Raw genomic sequence first — 25622 nt, 5'->3', positions numbered from 1 at the left:
ATGTCATCCTTCAGCTCGGTTCAGTTTAAATAGTATCTGTGGAATCGTTTGCAATCATGTCAATGATATCGCTGTAAATGAAGTGACCACAACGAAGCAAGCCAGAGGCGACAAGGAACCAAAACTCCACCGGTGACAAAATGGAGAAAAAACAAGGTCTTTACAGGGGATCTGTATCTGGGGCTCTAGTTGTCCTGGTCTCCGCTGTCTTTCAGGGCTGTAGAGGTCCTTTCTAGGTGCGATCCACCATCTGGTCTGGATACGTACTGGATCCGGGTGACTGCAGTGACCTTCGAATAAGAAAGAAACAGATTAATATAATTGAAGATGTTAATATCTATACGATGTTTGATAGGGAGCCAGTGCAGTGTTTACAGAACTGGGCTAATCCGGTCATACTTCCTGATAGGAAGAACTCTAGCTGCTGCATTTTATTATTCATAAGAAAATGGTGACGTTAATACCTAAATTGCTTTATTAACAGTAGACATGCATGCACAGCCATATTAATGATTATTCCCATTGCATCTTGTCATTATGTACAGAACAGTGATTACATTTTCATGCATAATTTGCACACCTGGTAAGCAGTTGATGTAAACCTCGTCGCAGTGTCTGCAGGGTGTACATTTTGTTGAATTCCTGACATGGCTTAGACTTGTTCTCCATTTTGTTCCACCTGTATATTGAGATGAGGAGCATGAAAACAGCATTATTACAAAGATAAACATTCAGACATGGCAACTGAGAAATGTAATGTTATGGCACCTTTTTAAACCTCTAATCAAATATGTAAAAGAAAATATTCAGTCAAGCCAGCTGGATTGTGCCCTCTTTCGAAAGGAGTCTGTATACAGTACAACAGACTTCTGAATTTGGAACAAACCAAAGACGGACTTAGTAATGTAGCATCACCCCTCCTCCAGGATCACGTAAAGAAGAATTTCCAACAGGACAGCATCTGGCAACTATAAAAAAAAGGTGTCAGTGCCATGGTTTTGTCTCAAGATGCACATCAGTAATGTTTTTTTTTTTTTCCTAAATGCATGTTTACAAAAGCTACTTTTATTTTCTAAATTTATCTACAGCCTAATCCTGGCTTAATCCAAGCCCTGTCTGTGAAACTAGACCTAAAAGTTATAAGGAATTATGAACCGGTCCATTATATTTTGTATAGATAATAAAAAAATATAATTATAAAATTGTTTTGCATTCACATGCTTACAACTTCAACTGGTACACAGAACAGTTCTGCACATACTGCGCATGCATAGTATTAGAGAAAACACACCTCAATAGTGCAAAAAAAAAAAAAAAAGATTCTTCTTTAAAGAACCCTTAAGTTAATGTATATCACACAATCTCCTGAAAGACTAAACATGCAAAAATATATGGTTAGTGTTGCACATTTATCTTCTATCATTCCAGTCAAACAACATTCTTTTATATTATTCAATAGACTGTTAACACGCTAACAAACGTTAATATTTAATGGTACGTCAAACGTATTATTTGAAGTTAATGGTAGGCCCCTAACAAGGTACACAAACAACGTTGCTACCACTAATTAGATTTCATTGAACAATTAAAAAAAGTAGGCAAAGTTACACTGTCGTTCACCAAGATAACAATTAAAATCAAACTTACAACGTAAAAAAACATTAATTACTGCGATGACCAATTTCTGAACTTACGTTTGATCAATCGCAACCATTACTGAAGCGTTTGGGTGCAGTTATATCTGATTGGTTGCGCCCACGTTGGTCGATACTGATTGGCTCCCACCGAATGGCAGGTCCCGCCTACCATCCAGCTGCCAGTTACTGCCTTCCGTCTGTCAATGGCAGCCACTTCCTGCTGCCAGCTGCCGATTTTTTTTCTGAACCCCTGCTGTTGTTTTTTTTTATTACTTTTTTTATTTAATGGCGGAAACGGACTTCATATTGGTCAAATATAGTAAGCGCTACACAAATTATTTTTTTTTCTTTTCTTTTTTCTTTTTCTTTTTTTTTTACTATAATTATTTTGTCATTAAAAATAATTATGTTACAGATTATGTTGTGAGAATTTATTTGAATAGCAAATCCATAGTCTTATGTATATTTAATGCAATGTAAGTACAAATTACTTAACCTAATATAAAATGTGATTGTCTTTATATTGAAAAACTCGTTTATTTATGTATATTATATAACATATATAATATTTCACAATATTAAAGGGGTCATATGATCTTGCTAAAAATAACATTATTTTGTGTATTTGGTGTAATTAAATGTGTTTATGCAGTTCAAGGTTAAAAAAGCACATGATTTTCCACATACTCTACATTATTGTTTCTCCTCTATGCCCCGCCTTCTGAAACACGTTATTTTTTACAAAGCTCATCGGTCTGAAAAGTGAGGTGTGCTTTGGTTGGCCAGCTATCCAGTGCATTGTGATTGTCCGAATGCTTCAAGTGTGTGACAGAAATTTGACATCCTAAATATACAAAACCAATAAAAGCCATAAGAGAAACATACAAAATGTGCAGAGCAGGGGGCGTGAGGCCTGGAATTGAGCACCGCTGCTCTACACTGCTCAAAACTCCCGTTTGAATCATCAGTGACAAATCTTTTATATGTAAACATACATACAGACTGTGAGTCAGAACAGGAATAACAGTCCTCCACAACATCTTAAATGTGATGAAGTATATTTATTTTGGTTTGAAACTTTGCAACTTTTCAGATCTTTATGCACCAAGAGCTTGTAACACTCCAAAGAGAAATTAAAACTTACATATGACCCATGTAAACAAATACGAGTTCTAGTCTCTGGCATCAGCAGCAGCAAATGCATGTGTAATGCTACTTTCCTGAATGTAGAGCAGGGACCGACACTGAAGGGAAGAATTGTTGAATAAAGACGTTATTTTTGTTTTCTTTGTGCACAAAAAGTATTAGCATAGCTTCATAACATTATGGTTGAACCACTGATGTCACATGGGCTATTTTAACATGTCCCTACTACCTTTCTGGACCTTGAACGTGGAAGTTCCCTCGCTTAAGAGTGCAACTAACGAAAACACTAATCACTGTTGTGGTGACACATTAGAGTTAAACCTCTGTTAATTCTCAATAAAAACTTTTTTAGATGTCTAACAGAAATAAAGTCAGTCTGGTTAGTAGTGAAGTTGGTAAAGCTGTTTGTGGAGTTCTTTAATGCTCCTCTGCTGAGATCTCCAGAGATTTAATGTCTTCTTTTATCTTCAGTGATTCTGCTTGTTAACAGGCTTTTTAAGGCTGATATTACTTCATATTTAATATATACACAGATTTAGTTCTGGTTAATTTCTTTACTCTTGGCTGACATGTGGCTTTGCTATGGCCTGCTTGAGGCTCAAATCTGGCAAACAGGAGCAGTTCGCCCAAGTTTCATCATTCCACTCTGCATGTGGGCCAGATCATCTTTCCACGGGTGCCAGATGTGGGCCGCATCTGGGCCGACACAATGTTGCTATGTGGGTAGTGTTGTTTAGTTACTAAATATAGATTTTCTTTTACAATCACGAAACAGTTAATCATAGATTATCTCTCAGATTCAGAGCCTGCTTGTTTCCTTGACTATAGTTTGCAGGTCAGTGTTGGCTGAACAAACACAAACAAAAGGTGCTGGACTGACCCTGTCCCACAGTAACCTCAGGGAGTTTGAAGTATTACATCCATACATAGCTGTAGTGACGGATGTATGGTTTAGATTTTTTTGTCATGTTAAATAGCGATAGAATACCCGTTGTTAAATAATTTGCAAGAATTTATTGTTAAGACTTCAAACCAGCAGACAATTTTACTGCTCTCATTTCCACAAGAGGGGGCCAGAAACACACGAAAAAGGATGCTGTCAAAACATATTGAAGCTTGATCAGCTTTATTTTAAGAACAATACATCAGTTGCACCTTACCAAAGCATAGAAAAGACAATATATTTAAATTATACGCTTAATTTCCTTGCTACTCACATTTCAAACAAATCAAGCAAATCCAATTGAAAAGCACAATGAAAAGTGAACAGTGCTTTGCATAATGTTTGATACTTTATGAAAATGCATGACGGAATTATTTTCCAGCACAGTATAGTACACTGTAGATTCCCTTTGACTCAGGGTATTTTCCTAGGGCAGTGAGGTCATCTGAGAGCATGCAAATAACTGGTTGCTATAGTGTTGTGCAGACTGAGTATTTATCACATGTGTCTAACATTTCAGTTTCACATCTATTTAGCTGCCTCAAAACATTTGATGCAGACGCCAGAAGATAAACATCAAAGTGGACATCAGCTCACCGCGTGACATAAATGTGGTCTTGATAACAGTGCTGTGTTGTGCAGCTCGTCAGGTTCGGTTTTGGGAGTGTGTTTATCCAATAGAGAGCATTCCAGTGTGTCTCTCATCATCTTACCATGGCACTTTTGGCACTCATTTAAAAAGGTGTGTGGTTAGTTTGGCCAGACATTAGTGTCATGCCCATGTTATTTACCTGTCTGTCCTTTCACTGTGTCTTCCAGCAGCTGCTAAGGGCTTCGTGGCCAGTATAAGAGAAGTGCTGTTCGAGCTACAGATTTCAGAGAGTCTGTTCGCCTCATTTCCTGGGCGGAGAACACTAGTGAAGCAAAAGCAACCCTAAAGGAGAGCGAGGGAGTGGGAAGTTATTAGAACATAAAGCTCTCACAAATCATTTTGTCACCAGCAAGCTCTGACAAGCAAGGAGAGGGAGTGTGTTACAAGAGGGAGCTAATAAAAAGAGTGCTGTACGAGAGAGAAGGAGGCTCTTTTTTACTCCAGACTGAGGTCAAGAGGCATAAAGGTGGACAAACAGAAAAGAACAAAGGCACGACGGGAAGGAGAAAGGACATTGGCTGTCACTGCTGCGTTTCCCGCGTTTACTGCCTGAGTGCTCGTGGACGGTTCATTTGTTTCACTCCTTTTGTTTACTCCATCTGACACTGGAAACTCGTGGGTTGGACGTGGTTAGTTTGATTTTTCCTGACATATTACTTCACCGGGTCCAGCACGTCAGGGTATTTTCCGAGAGGATCTGTTTTCCTTTCAATTCCTCTCAGTGAAGTGTGTGTGAGCGACCGGTGTGTTTGGTTAGCCGTGTCATTGGATCTTTCCACTTGTCTTTGTAGCGGAAAAAGCTTATTTGAAGAGAACATGCGGTTGTAGCCCTTAAAAAGTCTAATACAAAAGACTTATTTTGACTGATAACTTGTGAAGTCTTTGCTCTGTACTGTTAGTCAAACTTGACTGACCTTTTTGACCATGTTTTAGGTGCTTTACAGAGCCTTACAGCAGGGTTTTTTTAACACAAGGTTTGCATGTTAAGTCACTGTTACTGTAATCTGATTGTCCGAATGCTTCCAGAAAATCAGTCTGACCAGCAGAGGAAACCCTAAAGTTGTAAAAGCAAACTTTTGAGGAAATCTAAGCTGGACGCATCCCTTTGTCTCGTTACGAATGCAGGATGCAGCTGGATGGGGTCCGGTTTAGCCCAATAGTTGACAGGACTTCTTTAGTGGTTCTCATGTGAGAAGCTGTGAGTAGAGAGGAAAGTTAGTGAGCAAACACTCTCACAGATGTGTCATTGTATCTGGACCTCTGCGTGTTTTCACAGCGGGAACTATCCAAGACCTGAGGAGAGAAAAAGAGACAGACGTATGGACTCACATAAGCATTTCTGTGTATGACTGCCAGCAGTGAGCCGGCAATAAAGTTGTGCCGAAAGGAGAAAAGCTTGTGCTTAAAAAATGTATGCTTAGAGGCATATGTAAAAGTGCATGTCAGTGCTTGGTGGCGTTCAGGTCTTTGTGTGCCTCTAAGCTTGTGTATGAGAGAGAGTTGTTGTTTCCGTTCGGCCAAACTGCACCTGGAGGGACCTCTGAAACAGGTGAAGCATCAGGAATTTCCCTTATTAGATATCAGCTGTGCTGCTGGCTTCATTATTCAAGGTGCTTTCCAGAATCCTCATCGGTAGCATCACCTATATAATAACAACACTGCCGTGTCTGTTTGAGCCAAACGCTCCGCATCCATCACAGACTCGTGTGAGCCTCTCTCCTTACCTATAGACAGTTTGCTCTCAGATCTGGCAGCATGAGGTTGCTTTGCTTGGTACTGATGGCTCTGTGCATGGTGGCTAGAACAGGAAGTATGTCCACCTGCAAAACACTGGACCTGGAGGTAGTGAAGAAGAAACGGATAGAGGCCATCCGCGGTCAGATCCTCAGCAAACTGCGCATGGACAAAGAGCCCAAATCAGAGAAAGACAGTGAAGGACAGAAGATCCCAGATGCCATGATTTCTCTGTACAACAGCACTGTTGAACTGAGCGAAGAAATGAAGATGAAGCCCGTTTCTGTGCAAGCTGAAAATGAAGATTACTTTGGCAAGGAGGTGCACAAGTTCGTCATCCGGCAAGGTAGGAAGTGTCCTCAGAAGTGTCCATCTTTAGAGACAATTTAACATCATGTCCTATTGATGTCGGCATTCTGCGGAGACATATTTTTATATAATAATCACATTATAATTATATTTGACAGCTGTATAATTGAGCTATTTCCTAGACAATGATTTTCTGCATGTATGTGCCAGTCTAGTTTATTTGACATAGTTAAATATGGTGAACTCACACCAAAAATACATGTCTTCTATTTACTTATATGGAAATGTAAAATATGACAAATATTGCCATATATCAAGAGTAAATCTGCCATATGTTACCTATGAGATATAAATAAGATGAACAGTTTTATATAATGTTATATGCAGCAATTTATATATATATATATATATATATATATATATATATATATATATATATATGCATCTTTATTAAAAATATCTGTATGTTTACCTTTAAATACATGTCTATATTTTAGATTTACTTATAAAACATCAACATGTATTGATGATTTTAGTATATATACATCAGCATGACATATGTGTCTAAAAACGCAGCACACATACAGTACATGAACATTCATATTTATATGGGCTATGAAATTGTTTTGATTTCTAATAATTTTCATATGTGTACCTTATTTCATATACTGTACATAAATGTAATGCATACACTGATTTGGCAAGTAGCCACTGTAATTAAGTGGAAAAATGTACAGTCATCCAGTCATTACAAATGTTTAATATTTTATATATTTTTCTTTACAGAAGTATTAGTGTCAAGTTTCTTTAGCTCTGTGGAAAGCAGAGCAGCATGTCCAGTTCAGATGATTAATGTTAGGTTCTCTAATGCTATGTGATGAATCATGATCTCATAGCTTTGTGTTCTGTGTTCCCCTAAAAACCCCTCGTGCATTCACTTCAGATCCCGTCATGCAGCCGCGAGGGGAGCGAGGCAGCATTTCATCCCATTTCATTGTTGCGCTCAGACTATCTGGGCTATTTTAATAGACCAGTTTTTTTTTGCTGTTGGCTTCATGTGTTAGATTGTTAAACTCGAAGCCTTAACAACAAGTTCTTGCTATGGGGGGTGAATTTCTTTAACACACTTCTGTCTGTTCGTTCTGAACAATCAGTTTGTTTGATTGCTCTGATCAAGCTGGGGGGGGGGGTTCACAGTTTTTGTCTTGTACCTGTTAGACCTCTTGTTAAAACATCTGTTTTTTGATGGGGAAATACCTTTACATTTGATGCTTACCACCCACCCGCTTTCATCCCTCACACTCTTTCCCTCATTTAACCACTTCAAACACTTCAGACATAAACATCAGGCCTGTGATGCGATACGTGCGGTGAATAAAGACCTCCGTGGAGACGGGCCTGGCTCGAAGGATGTAAACCTAGGACAAAGAGACAGAGAAATATGGGCGAGAAACTGTTGATAAGGGTAGACGAGTCAGATCCGCTGTCCTTCTCGCTTATTCTGTTTTCTTTTGGTGTATTCCTCTGGGGTTAGGGGCTTTCCTGTAACTGAGCCATCTATTTTGTGTCTCTTACTGGTTCTGTGTTTTTGCTCTATTTTTGACAGGCCCATTTGACAGCAAAGAAGGCCGCTTGTTTCTGAGGTGTGACTAAGATTTAGAGGAAATAGTCCCAAATAGTAACATTGAATTCCCCCTTTTGCGGTTTCCCTCATGGGACAAAAGTCCTCTTTATGTTCTTGTGTTTATGTAAGGCTTCTTACATTTGTTTAAGGTGGAATACATTTAAAGAAATAAGTCCCGATGGAAGTGCAAGGCCTCCCACGCTCAATGTTTTCAGTCTGTTGTACTGTAGGAATTGCTTACTTTGGCAAGACTACGTTACACAAGAATTAATGGATATTCAGTATGTGAAGCAATTCCAAATCGGCAAGGAGCCACAAATGTAAATGAATAATTAGATATTTACATTTGATTAAGAAATCTGTGTTTACACTTCATTTTGATAATCAGAGTAAAACATTCTGTTCTTAGCAATCTACATGTTAACTAACACTCATTAGGGTATTAGTAGGCTTTGAGCTTATGGTTACCCCATGCTTAAACCAAGCAAATATCACGGCCCCAGTGTTAGGGTGTAGTGTGTGCTTTCCTGGGTCTTTCTAAGAATTTAGAATAAGTTTTTAGAACATTTGTATTTGGATGCTAAACTGTAATGGGATGTTGCTAGGTGGTTTCAAGCTAAATTGCATGGCTCAAACTGACATAGAAACATGTGAAAAATGAAAACAATATGTTTTCTAAAAACAGATCAAAATATCAAACATGTTTGTAATGTAATCAGATTACTTTTTTCAAGTAACTATTAAAGTAATGCATTACTTTTGAATTTGAAACAAATACATTTTTCAAATAAATAGCACAGGTTATTTAGTTTTTCCATTCATTCACTGACACTTCTCCTGTCTCTGTGTTGACAGAGATTGGCAGTGAGGCATTTCCTTCAACCTGAGGCTAATAATTTCACTTTTGGCGTGAAAGAGCCTTTACAAGTGCCAAAACATATTTTCTGATATTAAAAACAAGGCAAGCCCATGCAGCCAAGGTGGGACCCACTTTATATTAAGTGGCCTTAACTACTATGTACTTACATTTTAATTAATAATTTAGTACAATGTACTTATTGTGTACATACATGTTTGTTTTTTTACATTGTACTTATATTTTAATAAAAAACTACATGTACTTACATCTGCATTTAATTTCTGTAATTACATTTAGAATTACACTATTGACCCATACTTTACATCTTAACCCACCCTTAAACTTACCCATACCTCCAACCCTCTCCCTAACCTTATCCCACCTCAATAGCAGCAAAAGTGTTTTACAATACAATATGAACACAATAAGTAGACTGTACTTATTTTTTATGTAAGTACATAGTAGTTAAGGCCACCTAATATAAAGTGGGACCTAATGGTTACTTTTTGTGGAGTAGCCCAATACTGTTATGCATTGGTTTCAAAGTAACTTTTTCCAATACAGGTTTTGAAATCCTCCGACTTGATGGAATCATAGTCTGAATGTAAAAAAAACAAAAAAAAAAAACAATCTATGAAATCTGTCAACTTAAACTTGCAGACTGACTCTTACTTTTGGCAACTAGCATCAGCTTGTCCAGACTGTAAATCAGGGCAAAAGTAGTGTAATGTATTCCAGCCTGTATGTGAAAAATATATATTAAAGACCAAGGTTTGATCTAGTAGTAGACATAACTATACTTTAGGAAATGCCTTAGGAAACACCAATAATCATTTATATTGTGGATTTTTATTGTTGCAATACTTTTACATGCATTTAAGAAAGCAGAACAATGCTCTTGTAATCCTCTTAACTTGTTGAACACAAATAGAAAAACATCATATGCTTGGTGTTGTCCATTTTGAAATAGAAAGAACCACTACTTTTAGCAAATGAGTGTGTTGAAATATTTTTCAGGATTATTTTTCAGGTTTTTGTAGGATTGTTTGTAGGATTGTTATTGTAGTTTCAGTGGCATAGATGTTTAACTTGCTACAATGCAGATTTTGCCACATCGTATTTTGATTTGGAACATTTATTTTTCCTTATGGCTTGCTAGACTCAGTATTTGTTAGCTGAAGGTAGATGAAAGAGATGAAGAGAAAGACTGTACTGTTGTGTATTCATGAATTATGCTGTCAAATCAGGAGTTCAGGATTTACAGCCATGCCCTGCAGCAATGCCCAAGTTTCCATGTCCTTCTTCAGGCCCTTCAGTCTGTTCTACTGCATGTGTGCTGTTTTACATCTCATGTTATCACATGTCAAAGATTGTGCTGACTGCACAGCTCATCTGCCGGGAAAGTGTGTCACGTCTCAATGTGATTGGAGCAGCACAGATAGTCGTGATTCTATGGATGGCGATAGTAAGAGGAGAGGAGTGTAACGCGTGTGTTGTAGAGGCAGATTTTTAAGCCTGCTGGAATCTGGTTGCACCCATTACTAATGATAGGCCTGTCTCATTGCCTGTTAGGACAGCTGTCCTGGGTTTACTTGGGTGCCAGCCTGCGTAAACACACACACACACACACACACACAGAAATCCCTCTCCACCCTCATCTGATCCACCGTCAACAAAGAGCAGTGCCTTCAGTCCTTGGCACCTTTAATATATGACCACAGGTGTTGATACATTGGACCCATTATAAAACAGTTTCCAAATCAATGCGATACATATCCCTCAACAGGGAACAGAGCTAATGAAAAAAAAAAAAACTATTCATTATAGCCATAATCTTATGAAAAGCATGTTGGTCAAATTTCAACCCAAAACAATAATATATATATATATATATATATATATATATATATATATATATATATATATATATATATATATATATATATATATATATATATATATATATATATGTGTGTGTATATATTACTCTCACATTACTGGATGTTTTACCATGTGGTTATTTATTAAGACAATAAAACAAATTCTACAGTACATTTTTTTTTTTCACTTAATATTAGTGATATAATTACATATCTCTCTCTGTGTTTATAACCAAGCTAATAATAAAGTATTATTGCTGTTGTGTAAATCTTATGAGAACATATCCAGGTCACATTTCATTCTAAAATCAAAAGAAAAATTGATAGTAGAGTAGGAGTAACACTTTAGATCATGTAACACTATTCACTATTAACTAATTGTTTATAAGTATGCATAGCCGATTATTATTGTCTATTTATCAGTACTTATAAAGCACATATTTATGGCTTATTCTTACCCCATTCTACATCCCTTAATCCTACGCCATACCTAAATTTAACAAATACAAGTACTTTTCTTACTCAGTAAGCAACAAATTAGGAGTTTACTGAGGGAAAACTAATCAACTGTTGCTGAAGATAGCAGTTGTGTGCAGATGGATGGTTATTTCAATTTTCTAGAGCTATAAACTCCCACTGTAACCCTAGTGCTCTGAATGTAACTCTGGATGGTGTGACTACCATTGTATAGATCTCATGTATCAAGACTGAACTGGTTCAACTGATCCCGGTAGCAGAGTTAGTGCCAAGCTAATTAAAATGTATCACTACAAGCTATCTGAATAAATCATCCGGTTATTCCTTCTTCTTAACTTTTATTTAAGCACGCTCAAAACAAAGATATAATTGCTTTAATATACTCTACTAATCATGGATGAGTGATGGATGTTTCATTCATTTGATGAGTGGTTTCTTTTAAGTTTTCCGTCTGATGTGCGATTGCAAGGTCAGGTTCTTACAGTTAGGATTAAGATTTATTTTAATTAAACCCCAAGTAATAAACTGCTGGCAAGTCTAGTCAAGTCATCTATGTTTCTATAGTGCTTTATACAATACAAATTGTGTAAAAGCAGCTTCACAGTAATACAGTATATAGGAAAATAACAGAATCAACGATGCAAACTTCATCCAATATGAGGAATTCAAATGTCATAATTCAGTTCAAGTCAGTTCACTTCAGTAACTGTGTAAAGTTCATCAATCATATAAATAATTCAGTAAGCAGCTCTACACAAGTCAATAGTGTCATTATTCAGCTGGAGTCAGTTCAATTTAGTTCACAGACAAATAAATTAATAAATAATTATAAAACAAAGGCAGTTTATAATGTCATCATCAAGCTCAAAATAGTTCAAATGTTGTTCTCATCCAATAGTGTCAGTGCAGTCAAATCAATAATGCAGTATACTGAATGTTAAGTGTCTCTTAAACCCCAGCAAAACAAAACCCACAGCGAGAGCGAGAATCACCCAGACACGACGCAGTCTCATCTGTCCGACTGAACATTTGTGTATTGATATCATATCATTGGATTAATAGTCTTGACATTTTTTTCATCAATACTGTGATGAGTGGCATAAACATAGCCCCTATATTAAGACTGTGTCTAAAAAAACTAATTTTATTAGCCAGCAGTTAACCAGGCGGCCTTTTTTCATTCAGTCTTCAACTTTGAAAACAATTTTAAGCAGCTTGGTTGTATAGGCATCTTTTTTAATGGTAAATTGTGTTTTAATAATAAATTGGTATTATTCGAATTTGAAAAGAAAGACTTGGCTAACTGCTTTGGTCAAACTGTAAGTAAGACACGGTCTTAATATTGTGGCTATGTTTATGCAGATGACCTTTAGCTTCTTTTGCTAGAAGATTGGGATATGTCACACTGACATTAGGTGCTAGAAGAGCTCCTAAAACTCTATCCAGCAGTAGATGGGAGGCTTCTCAGTGGCCGTAAACACAATGATACTGAGGAAACTCATCCCACACCATAGGCCCCATGTTAGACAGCAGCAAAAGCAGTTATAGCAACCCTGAACACAGGTTAATGATAGCTTTCTTTTTAAATTACACAGCTACAACCACAATACAGGCAAGGGCAGGATGAGCCTCATTAAATCATACAACACAAATGCTGTCTTGCCTCTATATAAAGGACAAGAACTGCCGTGTGACTGACATAAAAAGCAACAAATTACAGTCCGATAAATACTGATCAATTCACAAACAATGCCGAACATACAGTACAGTTCTGCTCATGGATAGCTATCTAGTTTATTTAGTGTCACAAACACAATTCGAAATATCTTTCAAAGATTTGGCACATTTTTGTTCTTTTGTGCATTAATGGTTAATTTGACAAAAGAGCGATCTGTTGTCTGAGCTTTAAAATAACCGTGACTTGTCTGTCTCTCACTTTCTCTCTAGTTCAGAATGGCACAAAGTATCAGATGACTTTTAACGTGTCAGAGATGAAGCAGAGTATTCAAAACTACCAGCTGCTGTCTCAAGCAGAGTTTCGGCTTCGGATAAAGAATCCTACAATGGACCAGGAGCAGAGGCTGGAGCTGTATCGGGGAACGGGCGATCAGGCTCGATATCTGGGCACTCGCTTTGTCTCCAAGGACTTGTCCGATCGTTGGCTCTCGTTTGACGTGAAACAGACCATGATAGAATGGCTGCAGGGTTCAGGTAAGGTCATGGCAGCAGTCAGCTAACATCAGTTGTAGTTTCCCAGTTGTGATTGATGAGTGTGTTTGAGATGCACTCATTCTCAAATTATGTTCCACATAATCTGTTTGGATAAAACAGTCTTCTTTTTCTTGGGCATCTACTTAAAGATGTAATAACGTAAAACCTCAGTGAGACAATAATGCAGGATTCTGTTATTGGAGCTGAAATGAGAACAAATAAAACTTGCAGACCACAGTACTTAAAAGAGTAATCATGATGGTACATATTATACTTAATAAATATATTATGAATATCGTCATAAGCACCATAATTTGGGTGAAATGTTACTTGTACTAAAATTAGTAGCATTAGTATTACTATTTCAAATACTTATGATTAGGATTTGAATAAATTAGTTACACTAAGCATTAACTGTTGGCATATAATTAATTTTGCATTCTTTGTGCAAACAGACAAGAATAATTCTTGAAACTCTATTGAGAGGTTTAAATTAAATTTCAATTAAATTTATGCATTTAGCAGACACTTTTATCCAAAGCGACAATTTTTACCTATCGTGTGTTCCCTGGGAATCGAACCCCCAACCTAACGCAATGCTCTACAAAGCTGAAATGAAGGAATAGCACAATCTTATTCATAATGTAATGGTTTTTAAGTGGGCTTTTTTCAGAACACTATAATTATAACAAACTATTTTTGCACAAACAAACAAACACCATTTACATTCAGAAAATGTAAAACTCTAGCAGTAACTTTGGCAATTTCAGTATGTTTATTCAGGGAATTGCACATATTGTAATATTGTTCACATATCTCCTTTTCACTAAACTTTTAAATGTATTTTAACCTGTTAACTGCTTGGCTCTCTTTTTTTTTTTTATATAGCCTTAAAGAATTTGTTATAATATTTTATAATTAAAACTTTTTCTAATATTTACAAAACATCAGAGGTGTCAAGTAACGAAGTACAAATACTTCGTTACTGTACTTAAGTAGAAATTTGGGGTATCTATACTTTACTTGAGTAATTATTTTTCAGCCGACTTTTTACTTCTACTCCTTACATTTTCACGCAAGTATCTGTACTTTCTACTCCTTACATTTTAAAAAATAGCTTCGTTACTGCTATTTCATTCCGGATTGTTATCGTTCAGAGAGAGAGAGAAAGAAAAAAAACCTATCCAGATAAATCGCGCCATCAGGATGGAGTGAATTTGATTGTGGTTGGATGAGAAGTATACACATATACCATTCCGACACCCTATTGGTCCATACGCGATCCATCACACCTGCACATGACACAAGTCACATCACACTGCATAGACAGTTTTGGGTTCGTTTATCAAAAAATATATTTCTTAAAAGTAGGTTGGAACCAGTAGTATCCGATCGCCTCAGAGTCAGTCCGCTTAAATTTCTAATGAAACCGGCGTCAGACCGGTCTCCTCCCGTCTTTCAGCGCGCTCTTCAATCCGCCGACCACGGTGGAGCAGCGCGAGCTCAAACAGAGACAGAGGACACAAGGTGTGTGTTTACCGATAGATTGTTAGAATATCTGTATCTGTGAAGTTCTTTGTCATAAATACAGTTTACAAAAGGTCACGATCAGTCGGTTTCTCATCTACTGTAAAGTTTCCTTACACTTATTTAAATATACTTAATTTAATCATACGTACTTTATACATACACTGCTGTGCAAAAGTCTTAGGCAGTATTTTCACTTAAAACAATGGTGTTCGGCCAGTTATTTATATATTTTGCTGTAGAGTGTCAGTATAAAATATCAGTTTACATTTCCAAACATTCATTTTGCCATTGTCAAACTGCTTGATTACTGCACTAGATTATTATTAAAATTAATGGCAAACTACTGTCCTACTGACACATTGCAGCAAAAGATATAAAAAACTGGCTTAAAACCCTTTTTTTGGGGTGAAAACACTATTCTTTCTTTTCCATAAGACTTTTGCACAGTACTGTATTTTAAAAACGAGATTGTTGCTACTTTATAAAGAATGAGCATACAGTCATTCACAGAACTGATTTAAGACAGTGACAGACAGCACTCATCTTAACTAAATATCAGAGTGAGTGACAGAGATACAGTAGAAATATTATGTGTGGTTTTGTATTAAATAATGACCCAGATTGTGAAATACATTTATTAGCCTTAGATTAAGGGAAGCACAACTTGGGAAATGAGAGCATCCAAGGTGACAGCTATGGATTTATTTTAAATATTTGTAATGTTCTTTAATGTTATCCATAGTTTTTTTTGTAGTTCTTTTTTTTTTAAAGTATCGGTTCAGGCACGTTGAGGCGCCAGTACCATTTTAAAAGTATCGAAAAGGCACTGGACCCTACTTAAAAGTTATTATTTATTTCTCACTACTGGCTCATTTGCCAAATGGGTGCTTTCTCTTCGTCCTCCACAAATTAAGCTACTGTAGGTAGTTGGGTAGTGAGACGTTTTAATAAATTATCGTTTGCGATTGATGACACAAATGACAATGTTGTGATATCTAGGCTATAGAGCATCACAGTCCCACCCACAGCTGGTGCCGGAACTAAAAATTCAATGCAATTTCTGCATTGACATTTGGGGTATAAACCGTTAAAATGTAACCATACATGGTAGACTTAAAACCAGCTACGGCTGTACTAAGCGATAGTATATGCTCATATAAACGTAAAAAGATCATGGGGCACTAACCTTGTTTTGATCTAAATGCCTTTTATTCGCGATGTCTTGGCTAAGTACTTCATTACCCACAATCCTGAACAATCCCACAATCCCACAGTGATGCATCTGATTGGTGGAGCTCGTATAACCGTCTGGTTAAACCCCTCGAAGGTCCGTGAAGACTGAAGATCATTAATAAAAAAATAAAATAAAATAAAAACCTGGGTTGCGTTTTTGCACGGTAGACTTATCAGTGCAATCATGATCTCCTTGGCTGCCATTGAGAGTTTTGCAGGGAGGTTGGTAACTTTAGTTAGCATTATCATCCACTTTAGCTAGGCTACTGTAGCCTCCATATGAAATGAGTCATATCAAGCATTTTATTATGCCACTGTCAAAACAATATTTAGCCTAGACATACCTTTTTGTGCATTTACTGAACATTTGTGTAATGGCAACGACATGTGTTGACGACTGAGCGGTGATTGCAGTCAGATACAAAGCACTGCACCATTGCTGACTTTATCGTTAACCACTTTCACACACGCACACAATATACAATTACTGCACATTCAATATATAAAATAAAATTCACTGGAGGAAAAAGTTCGCGCGAGCGGCCGTCATCAGATTTGGATGTCGCTCAAAAGGCTCGTTGCCTCGTTCGCAGTTGTGGCTTCAGTCTAATTCAATGGGGCGCGGTGGTTTATGGGATGAGTAGTTCCTGCGCTCGAAATGAAAATATGTACACAGTCTTGTACCTTTTGAATTTTGGATTTTGTCTTAATTTTTTCACTTGAAATGATATGTTATATGCTTATGAGTTCAGCCGTAGCTGGTTATCTTCAGACATGCTCTAAAACTCTTTAGATACGGATTTTTCCGAAAGTGAATGGGAGAAATGAATGGGAAATTTACTTCCGGCACCAGAGCTCTCTCGGGCTGTGGGTGGGACTGTGAAGCTCTATATCAACTTTGTAACTCGTTACCCCCACGAACACTGGACATAGCAGATGTACCGAATACAAGGAGCTATCAGTCAAGAAAGTATCAGGATCATGAGTTATTTTTCATTTTTAGTTTTTGATTAATCACTTAGATTAATCATTCATTTTGACAGCACTATAATGTTTACTGTAAATAGACAACCACACAAGAGTAATTGTTTCTTAGCCTGCACCAATGTTCTTGTCCATTGCCCTCACAGATTCCTGCAGCTAAGCATGGATGTACATTTACATTCCATTAAAGGTTATTGATGACATGCCTCTGAAGTTTGACTTTTTGCACCATAACAATACTTATTGGCAACTAGTCATCATATCTCTAGCTCTTTAATGTATTTGCATTGTACTAAAATGAGTTCATTTTCAATGGGCATATATGTGGCTGAAACAGGTAGCCTAGTGCATCCCAAACTTTTCAACATGAACATTTTAATATAACATTATAGTCATTATGGCCTTTAGAAAAATGTTTTTTTACGAGGTGGGGTAGTGCACAATAGGCCCCTATGGCACGGCCCAAGCTTTTGTTCTTAATGGCATTTTTTTCCTTACATTACTTTTACTTTTATACTTTAAGTAGTTTTTTAAACCAGTACTTTTACACTTTTACTTGAGTAAAAAGCTTGAGTTGATACTTCAACTTCTACAAAAGTCTTTTTAAAACCTAGTATCTATACTTCTACTTGAGTAATGAATGCCAGTACTTTTGACACCACTGCAAAACATATTGTTGGAAAGGTATGAATCTCAATGTTTCATATTTTGGGGGTTGTTTATTTATTTCTTTATTTTAATATTAGTAATATTGTAACATAAATGTATACACTAGTGACAGGAAAATGCATTTGAAAAATCAGGATTCATCCATTAGCTATTTTGGTACAGTACCTAAACAAAATCATATTTTAAATTTTTTGCTATATCAACTTCAAATTTGGAGCATTACTTAGTAAGACATATGGCTTTTATTTAGATTTTTTATAATTTTATAAAAAAATATATATATTCTGAGTAATATTTATTTTATATAACACAAAAAATTGTGTTATATAAAAGAAAGTGTGTTAAATAAAAAAAAGTTAATTTTCTTTATAGTGAGCCTAAACTTTTTTACTCGTTATAACTTTCATCTCATAAATAATCTTCTTTTAAAAGAGACCAACCTTAAGTCTGTATTCCAAAGCATTCATCAGTCACAACAGTTTAAGGTTTTAAAGTTCAGCATTTTTACATCTATGTTTACAAAGGGTTAAGAAGTTAAAGATACTATACAGAATGTTTTTTTTTTCCCCCTTATTTTTTTTTTTTTACATTGCTCCTCTTAAGTGCTTATTATTGCAGTTCTGGAACTTGTCTTTTGGAAGACTGTTTTGAAAAATGGCTTTGTTTCTTGGCAGACCGTTAAAGATAGATGCATACTAGTCTCCCTGAAATCCTGTAAAAGTCAGCCAATTAGATTTAGACTTTGAGAAATTATCTTCATTTTAGTGTGCCATATGCATCAGACAGTTAGCTAACAGAGTGTGGGCTTTCTGACGTCTGAGACTGAGATTAATCATTTCCTGTCTCCTACTGTCATGTCTAATAAAGGTGAAAAAGTTCAGAAACAAATAAAGCAGTCAGGGTTTCTTTCATTTAGCCATTATAATCCAGAATTATGAATTTATATGTGACTACGAATTTATTCGAAATACCACGGTTAAACTATGGTCACCATTCACAGAAGTGTAGTATATTTGGAAACCAAAACTATGTAGCTATAAGTAACGACTGATAGCTTCCTCTACTTAATTTAAAAGATAAACTGGCTGACTGATTGGAAACTGTCTGAAACTACTATATTATTAAATCTAAATGGACTTGATTAGTATGTGACCAATTGTTATGTACCCTTGATGTTAGTGCATGTGTTATATGACTTATATAGTGCAAAACCCCAATGAACTTGTGTGTGTTTCTGTGTGTTTAACAGAAGAGGAAGAAAGTTTAGAGCTGAGGTTATACTGTGGCTGTAAAACAGACCAACAGAGTAATGATAAATTCCTCTTCAGTATATCAGGTATGAAAATCTGAATAATCTGAAAAATAGTTCTGGAAATGTATGGCAAAAGAAACTGATATAATCTTATATATATATATATTTCTTTTTCTCTGTGTACTGTATGTGTGTATTTTCAGGACTAGACAACCAGAGAGGTGACACTGCTATTCTGGAACAGAGGATGGCAAAGCCTTATATTCTGGCTTTATCTTTGCCTTCTAATGGCATCTCCCCTGCATCCGCTCGCAGGAAACGAGCTGTTGGCACTGATGAAACTTGTGATGAGTAAGTCTATTTGCTCTCTCTCACTTTTATGTTTGATTTATAAATACAGTAAAGGAGTACAGATAATAAATACTTATACTCTTCTTATTTGGCTCAAATTTGAATGTCCTTTATATTGTGATATTGGCGGTGCTGGTTCTGGACTTCTAGGGATCCCTAGCACAACTTTGTCAGGTGGCCCCTGTCAGTGCATTCGTAAAAACTAAAAAATGACCCGACAAAAAGATTACAAACAATATGATAAAATTAATTTAAAAAAAAAAAAGCTACAAATAAAATCATTTAGCCTACTAAAAAATAATATCCTACCTTACAGAAATTGAATGATGTAATGCATTATTAAATACATTGATTGTTATTAAAGTTACTAATGTTATTCAGTGAAGAACATTAAATGCATAGATGCATAGATCTAATATAAAGACATGCATTCGATTACTTTCCCAACTATTAATGTTCACCTAAGATATAACTGATTGCATTTAAATAAGCACTCACCAAGATGGATGTTTGGCATTTTTTGATGGACTGCCACACAGAAATAAATGAGAAAAAAATAGATAAAGACTGTAATTCAATAATTCACCATCACTCATTTTAAGCTGAGGTGTAAACATGTAATGCAGTTAAGCACCACTGAACACACAATAAGATAATTAGACTCACTCTTTCCCAACATTTTCTGGCAGAAAAACTGAGACCTGCTGTATGCGGAAGCTTTACATTGACTTTCGGAAAGATCTGGGTTGGAAGTGGATCAACAAGCCGAAGGGATACTTTGCCAACTACTGCATGGGCTCCTGTACCTACATCTGGAATGCTGAGAACAAATACTCCCAGGTAGGGTACTGTCCCTTTGACCAGTGAAGCTGACACATATGTATCCAAAAGCATGTACTTCACCAGTGGCTGTGTAACAAAAGCTTCAGAATGTCTGAACATGCCCCTTGCCGGTTTTCTTTGCCTGAAACCACACACAGGAACTCTTTCCCAGAACACTAGAACCATTTTGGGTTAATATTTTTTTTACACAATTTGGGATGCACTATTTCTAATCTGTTTACAATTTAGTACAAAAAACATCACATTAAGGCTGCATTTAAATTACATGGTTCAAGTGACCCACTGTTTTTTGTTGTTGTTGTTGTTTTTGTTCCTTTTTTTATTCCAGTATTTTCAGATACATTTCAGGGCTTATTCATATGTGGAAATAAATCTGATATGAATTCGATATGTACATTTGCATATGCCATGTAAGCACACTGATCGATTATTCCCATTAATGTGAGTCACACATCATTGACAAAGTGAAATGTAGTTTTCCAGTGGAATTGGGCTACTTTTACACTAGTCTTGATTTTTGTAGCCTTCAAATTGCACAAACTGAAATTGCAAATTAAAAAATATGCCTATTGGAAACACTTCAATTTAGCAAAAACTCCAATATATCTCAAAAAAGTTTTTGTGCTTACGAGAGGGGGGGGGGGGTTTCAGACAATGCGATAAATAAGTATTTAGCAAAAAAAAAAAAAAAACTTTTTTATTATTATTATTATTATTATTATTTATTCTTATTTTTTTTGGAAAACATAAAAGTCACATTATCATTCTTGAATGCACTATAACCAACAAGAAACACCTCATAAATAGCCGCTCTCAAGTTTTTTAGTCCGCAGGTTAAATTGATTTTTCCACCAACCATGGATTGTTTTGCCAAGTGTATAGTGTAAATGCAGACATCGGATATAGGTCACTTTTAAAAGAAAATGTAAGCTATTCATTGGAAAAAAATACAGTACAGAAAGTGAACCTGGGTATGAAGAACTGCAGTGTAAATGCAGCCTTGAATTTCCTGCTTTGCAGTGTTAGCTTTGCTCTGGTTGCTTCCTGTCGTTTCTAGAGCAAGGATACACAACACCAAGCTAAGAAAAACTGATGACAGATTTCTTTGAGTTGGAATCTGTGTAATAAGTATGGAGTGTTGCACCTGTGGCTGTGAACATTAGTTAATTTTCAATGTAGAAGTACAGTATTATCCAGAGGGGCATTTGTGAAGGATTGAGAAGTGCAAAAGCTGGCAAAAACCAGGTTTAAATGGCTAGTTATCCCAAGGGCTGAAATGTCATATTTTATGTCATTACATCTAGAGTTATAACAGTGATGTTCTTTTAGCGGTCTCTTTTTAGCTTTCTGAGTTGTTCCTATGCATGCTTCGAATTTCACCAGTTTTAAGAATGCTTTTTTTTTTTCTTTTTTTTTAATGCCCATAATATGGAGGTCAGTTGGGTTCAAAAATTCCACTTTCATTGTTTGGACAAAAAAACTGAAACATTTTACAAAATATCTTTCTTTCGTGTTGTGTGGAAGAAGAATAAAACTGATACAGGTTTGGAAATGCATTAGGGAAATTATATGAAGACAGGATTTTCCTTTTTAGGGAAACGTTCTTCTTCACAGCAGTGGAGTACTTTAGTTAATTTACAATGCAGATAGTATCCAGATGGACATGTGAGGTACTTAGAATATATGTAAACGAAACGACACTGTGAATCAAAGCGTGATCAAATTGATCTGAATAATGTCTCTTTATGTTTGTCTTTTTTGAGCTGCTTTACAGCTGAGATGAATTATTTTTGAATCAAAACATGTTGTTTCAAGTGCTATATAAATAAAGGTCACTTGACTTAACGAAACACAAACAATTTTTTTAAATTAAATAGAGACACAGTTTGTCTTGAGAATGCTGCCATACTCATCCTGAACGGAGTACACCACCAAACCAACATCTCACATCTGAGTTATTAGAAACTCTAATTTGGAAAAGTTATCAAATGTTGCCATACATGTTTAGCAATGATTCCTATTATTGTAAATCCATCTGATATAAATATTTTGCTAAATATTTTTGTATGGAAATATAAATAGTTATAAGATTTGGGAAAGTTGGACTAGATAGTGACGGAAAAGCAGCCAACATAGTTGACAAATGCTTCAGTTCTGTTTAAAAGGGCGTAAAGATGCACTCGATGAAGTTGTTTGAGAGAATGCCAAGAGTTTTCAGAGCTGGAAACTACGGACTGCTAATTTGAGCTACAATTTAGGATAATTTTGTCATTTATGAGTGTTATTTTGGTCACTACACAGTAAATTCTTAAAATTCAATAGTTAGCAGGGGATTATAAGAAATGTTATCATTTGTATAATGAATATTTTAATATTTAAGTGATTAACAGAATAAATCCATGCACAAAATTTTAACTAATGTTACACCAATTTGAATTGTTTCATCATGCAATTTTACACCATTTACCATTTTGTTTACATTAAAATATTCTACCAAATACACAACTAAACTCATGATTAAAGTACACCATAATATAACTTAAGCCATCTTTTATCATGTGCAAATCACTCTGTGCTCTAAATTAGATCAGGGGTCAGTGGTCTCAATGCATTTCAATGTGATTTCACATAACAGTTGCGCTTATGAACACTTATTTTGCAGTGTGCACTGCTTTACTGTCTCATTGCAGCATCAAATAGTATGTGTATTTGTGTCTCATAGATATTATCCTTGTACAAACACCACAACCCTGGTGCATCGGCTCAGCCATGCTGTGTACCTGAAGTCTTAGACCCTCTGCCCATTCTGTACTATGTGGGAAGACAACACAAGGTAAAGGCCTCTTTCTGGCGGATTTCAGTTTTTAATTGCTTCTCAGCTTCCTGCATATACTTCACTTCATCTACAGCGATATCGTTGACTTGATTGCAAATTAAAACAGACACTATTTCAACTGAACAGAGATGACATCACTGAATTCAATGATGAACTGCCTTTAACTATCATTTTGCATTATTGAGACACTGTTTTCCAAATGAATGTTGTTCAGTGCTTTGGCGCAATGTATTTTGTTTAAAGCACTATATAAATAAAGGTGATTGATTGATTGATATAGGTTAATAGATATCCCAGAACTGGTGTCGATGTACTTTTAAGGCATCACAGAAATAGTGTGTTCTTTGGAGTAACATCAATTTGGTATATCTATTATCTAAAACATTTAAGTGGAAAGTACTTTATGTTATGCACAAAAAATATCGGAATCTCCCCAGTCTCTTAAAATGGTAATTTTCGCCTGAATGAGTTAACGTGAATGAGTCATTTTGTCTTGGCTCTGTTTCTAGGTGGAGCAGTTGTCCAACATGGTGGTGAGGAGCTGCAAGTGCAGTTAGAGTTCATCTGGCTGCATAACATTATGTTATCTTCAGAAGTGCTCCGTGGCTTTATATCTTTCTCTGGACGAAAAGTAAGCAGAGAGATAGATGTAAAGTCTTGGAAGGAAAATCAGGAGCTGAGACAACGGACAGGAGAAAGGAGAAGGGACAGTTGGGCAAAAGTGGAAGCGAAAGCAAAGAGGGGAAAAGACTTTCTCAACGATGCCCCTTTACAGTGGCACACAAAGACATTTTGTTAAAGCATTTCATAAAACAAGCTCAATATTAAACCAAGTATATGCTTTTAAATGTTTATTTACATTATCAGTTCCCATTAATTTATTGTGCCTTATAAGTTCATAATTTGATTGTACCATGAAGGCAGCCGCGTAGCATTGCATGCCAAATGTTCAATGAAGATTTCTAATGGTGCTGAACTGATAGAGGAAATCATGTCAAAGGAACATTTCAAATTTCAATTAAAAGTAAACACATAAAAGAGAAGTGTTTGCACTAAATGATGGAAGTAAAGGCTCATGACGTGCAGTGTGAGACTTACAAGAAAGCTAATGGGATTGGAGAATGGGTCAATGAACTGCTTTATAGATTTTTTTTTTTTTTATGTGCGCAGTAGGTTTTATTGTCATGCACAGCTGTGCTTTGAAGCCTGTTTATGTGAACAGGGTCTGAGTGGAACAGAGGTATAGAGGTATAGGATTGAATGGTGAACATTTCAAACTTCATATTGCACTGTATGCACTCTACTGTGTTTCACGGGAAAATGTCTGCCTCTTCAGGTCCTCCCGTAGTAGGGTTTGTTAGCAATCTCAGCAAAACACGTCTGGGACACATTTCACATTTATGAAATAAAATAATTTCACACAAAGGTGGTGAATCTTATTTTTAGGACCATTAAGATTGTTTGCATTGGGTGATTTTCTGTGTCATAAAATTGTAATGTATCTATTCAGTTCAGTTATTATTGTTTTACAGTAAAAGGACAGATAGTACAACAAATACATACAATATCTGTAAATACTTATATTAAATTATTAAATTAAAGTAATGAATCGCTAACAAGAATGTGCTAAGTTGTCAAAATGCAAATAATCTGCTCCTAAAAACAGACTTAATTTTCTTGCAAAGTAATACTTTCCAGTTTTTTTTTTTTTTTTCTGCTAGTTTCAGCCATGTTTGTGCACATTATGTTTTTGTGTTGATGAGTCTCTATTCATGCGTGTGTATGTTTGTTGTGTGGTGTTCAGCTGTGTTGGCCTAGTACTGACATCTTTACAAGGAACATTATTTATAGAGGCTTCATGTCTTTCTCTGCCCTGTTTGACATCGGCGGTGTTGAGTGATCAAAACTGTGTTCTGTATGTTAGCTTAAAGACAACACGACTGAGAATACACTGTTTGCAAAATTAATGCAGTGACACTCTTAACTGAAAAATACTGGCTAGTTGTTGTAAAATTACAGTCCCTTGAGGATACTGTCATCTTTGCTATACTTTGACAACTGCAAGTGTTTGAAATTGCTACAGAATTCCTTTGACAAACATTTTACTTCCATGCAGTGTTTTATTATATAATTACATTTCCTTTTTTGCACTTATTTTATGCAATTGTGAAATTAATTGTTTCAATAAACAAAAATCACAATTCAGTCCACAATATCTAATGGCAAGACAGATTGTTATGCACAAATTCAAATACTGTATGTGAAATAATGTATTGTACTACATGAAATGTAGTAGTACAGTAAATAATCCTGTCCAGAAGTTAACTAGAGGAGAAAATGGGAGTGTTGTAACACATTTTGTTATATAACATTTCTACATGTATCCTTTATAAAGCAGTTTGGCAAAAAAAAAATATAAGCTGTATTTATTAGTGTTAAATACAATTAGGGA

At 35.9% G+C, this 25622-nt stretch overlaps 1 protein-coding gene and 1 long non-coding RNA gene across 2 annotated transcripts; one reads left to right on the top strand and one right to left on the bottom strand.

Moving 5' to 3' along the window:
* Positions 1-229: 229 nt before the first annotated feature.
* LOC113115388 (uncharacterized) lies at positions 230-825 on the bottom strand. Its single transcript, XR_003293881.1, has 3 exons — positions 769-825; positions 581-679; positions 230-290 (listed from the first exon to the last, which is right to left on the bottom strand). It is a non-coding gene; the product is annotated as an uncharacterized LOC113115388 (long non-coding RNA).
* A 3746-nt stretch (positions 826-4571) lies between these two features.
* On the top strand, positions 4572-25385 carry LOC113115386 (transforming growth factor beta-1-like). The gene is made up of 7 exons (XM_026282912.1): positions 4572-6458; positions 13209-13472; positions 19138-19224; positions 19344-19491; positions 20181-20331; positions 23057-23167; positions 23680-25385. The coding sequence occupies exons 1-7, from the start codon at positions 6134-6136 to the stop codon at positions 23725-23727; spliced, it is 1134 nt and encodes a 377-aa protein (XP_026138697.1). The 5' UTR covers positions 4572-6133; the 3' UTR covers positions 23728-25385.
* The last annotated feature ends 237 nt before the right edge of the window (positions 25386-25622 follow it).

This window comes from Carassius auratus, chromosome 15, assembly GCF_003368295.1.
Source record: "Carassius auratus strain Wakin chromosome 15, ASM336829v1, whole genome shotgun sequence".
Classification (NCBI taxonomy): Eukaryota; Metazoa; Chordata; class Actinopteri; order Cypriniformes; family Cyprinidae; genus Carassius; species Carassius auratus.
This window is presented reverse-complemented; position numbering and strand designations above follow the sequence as displayed.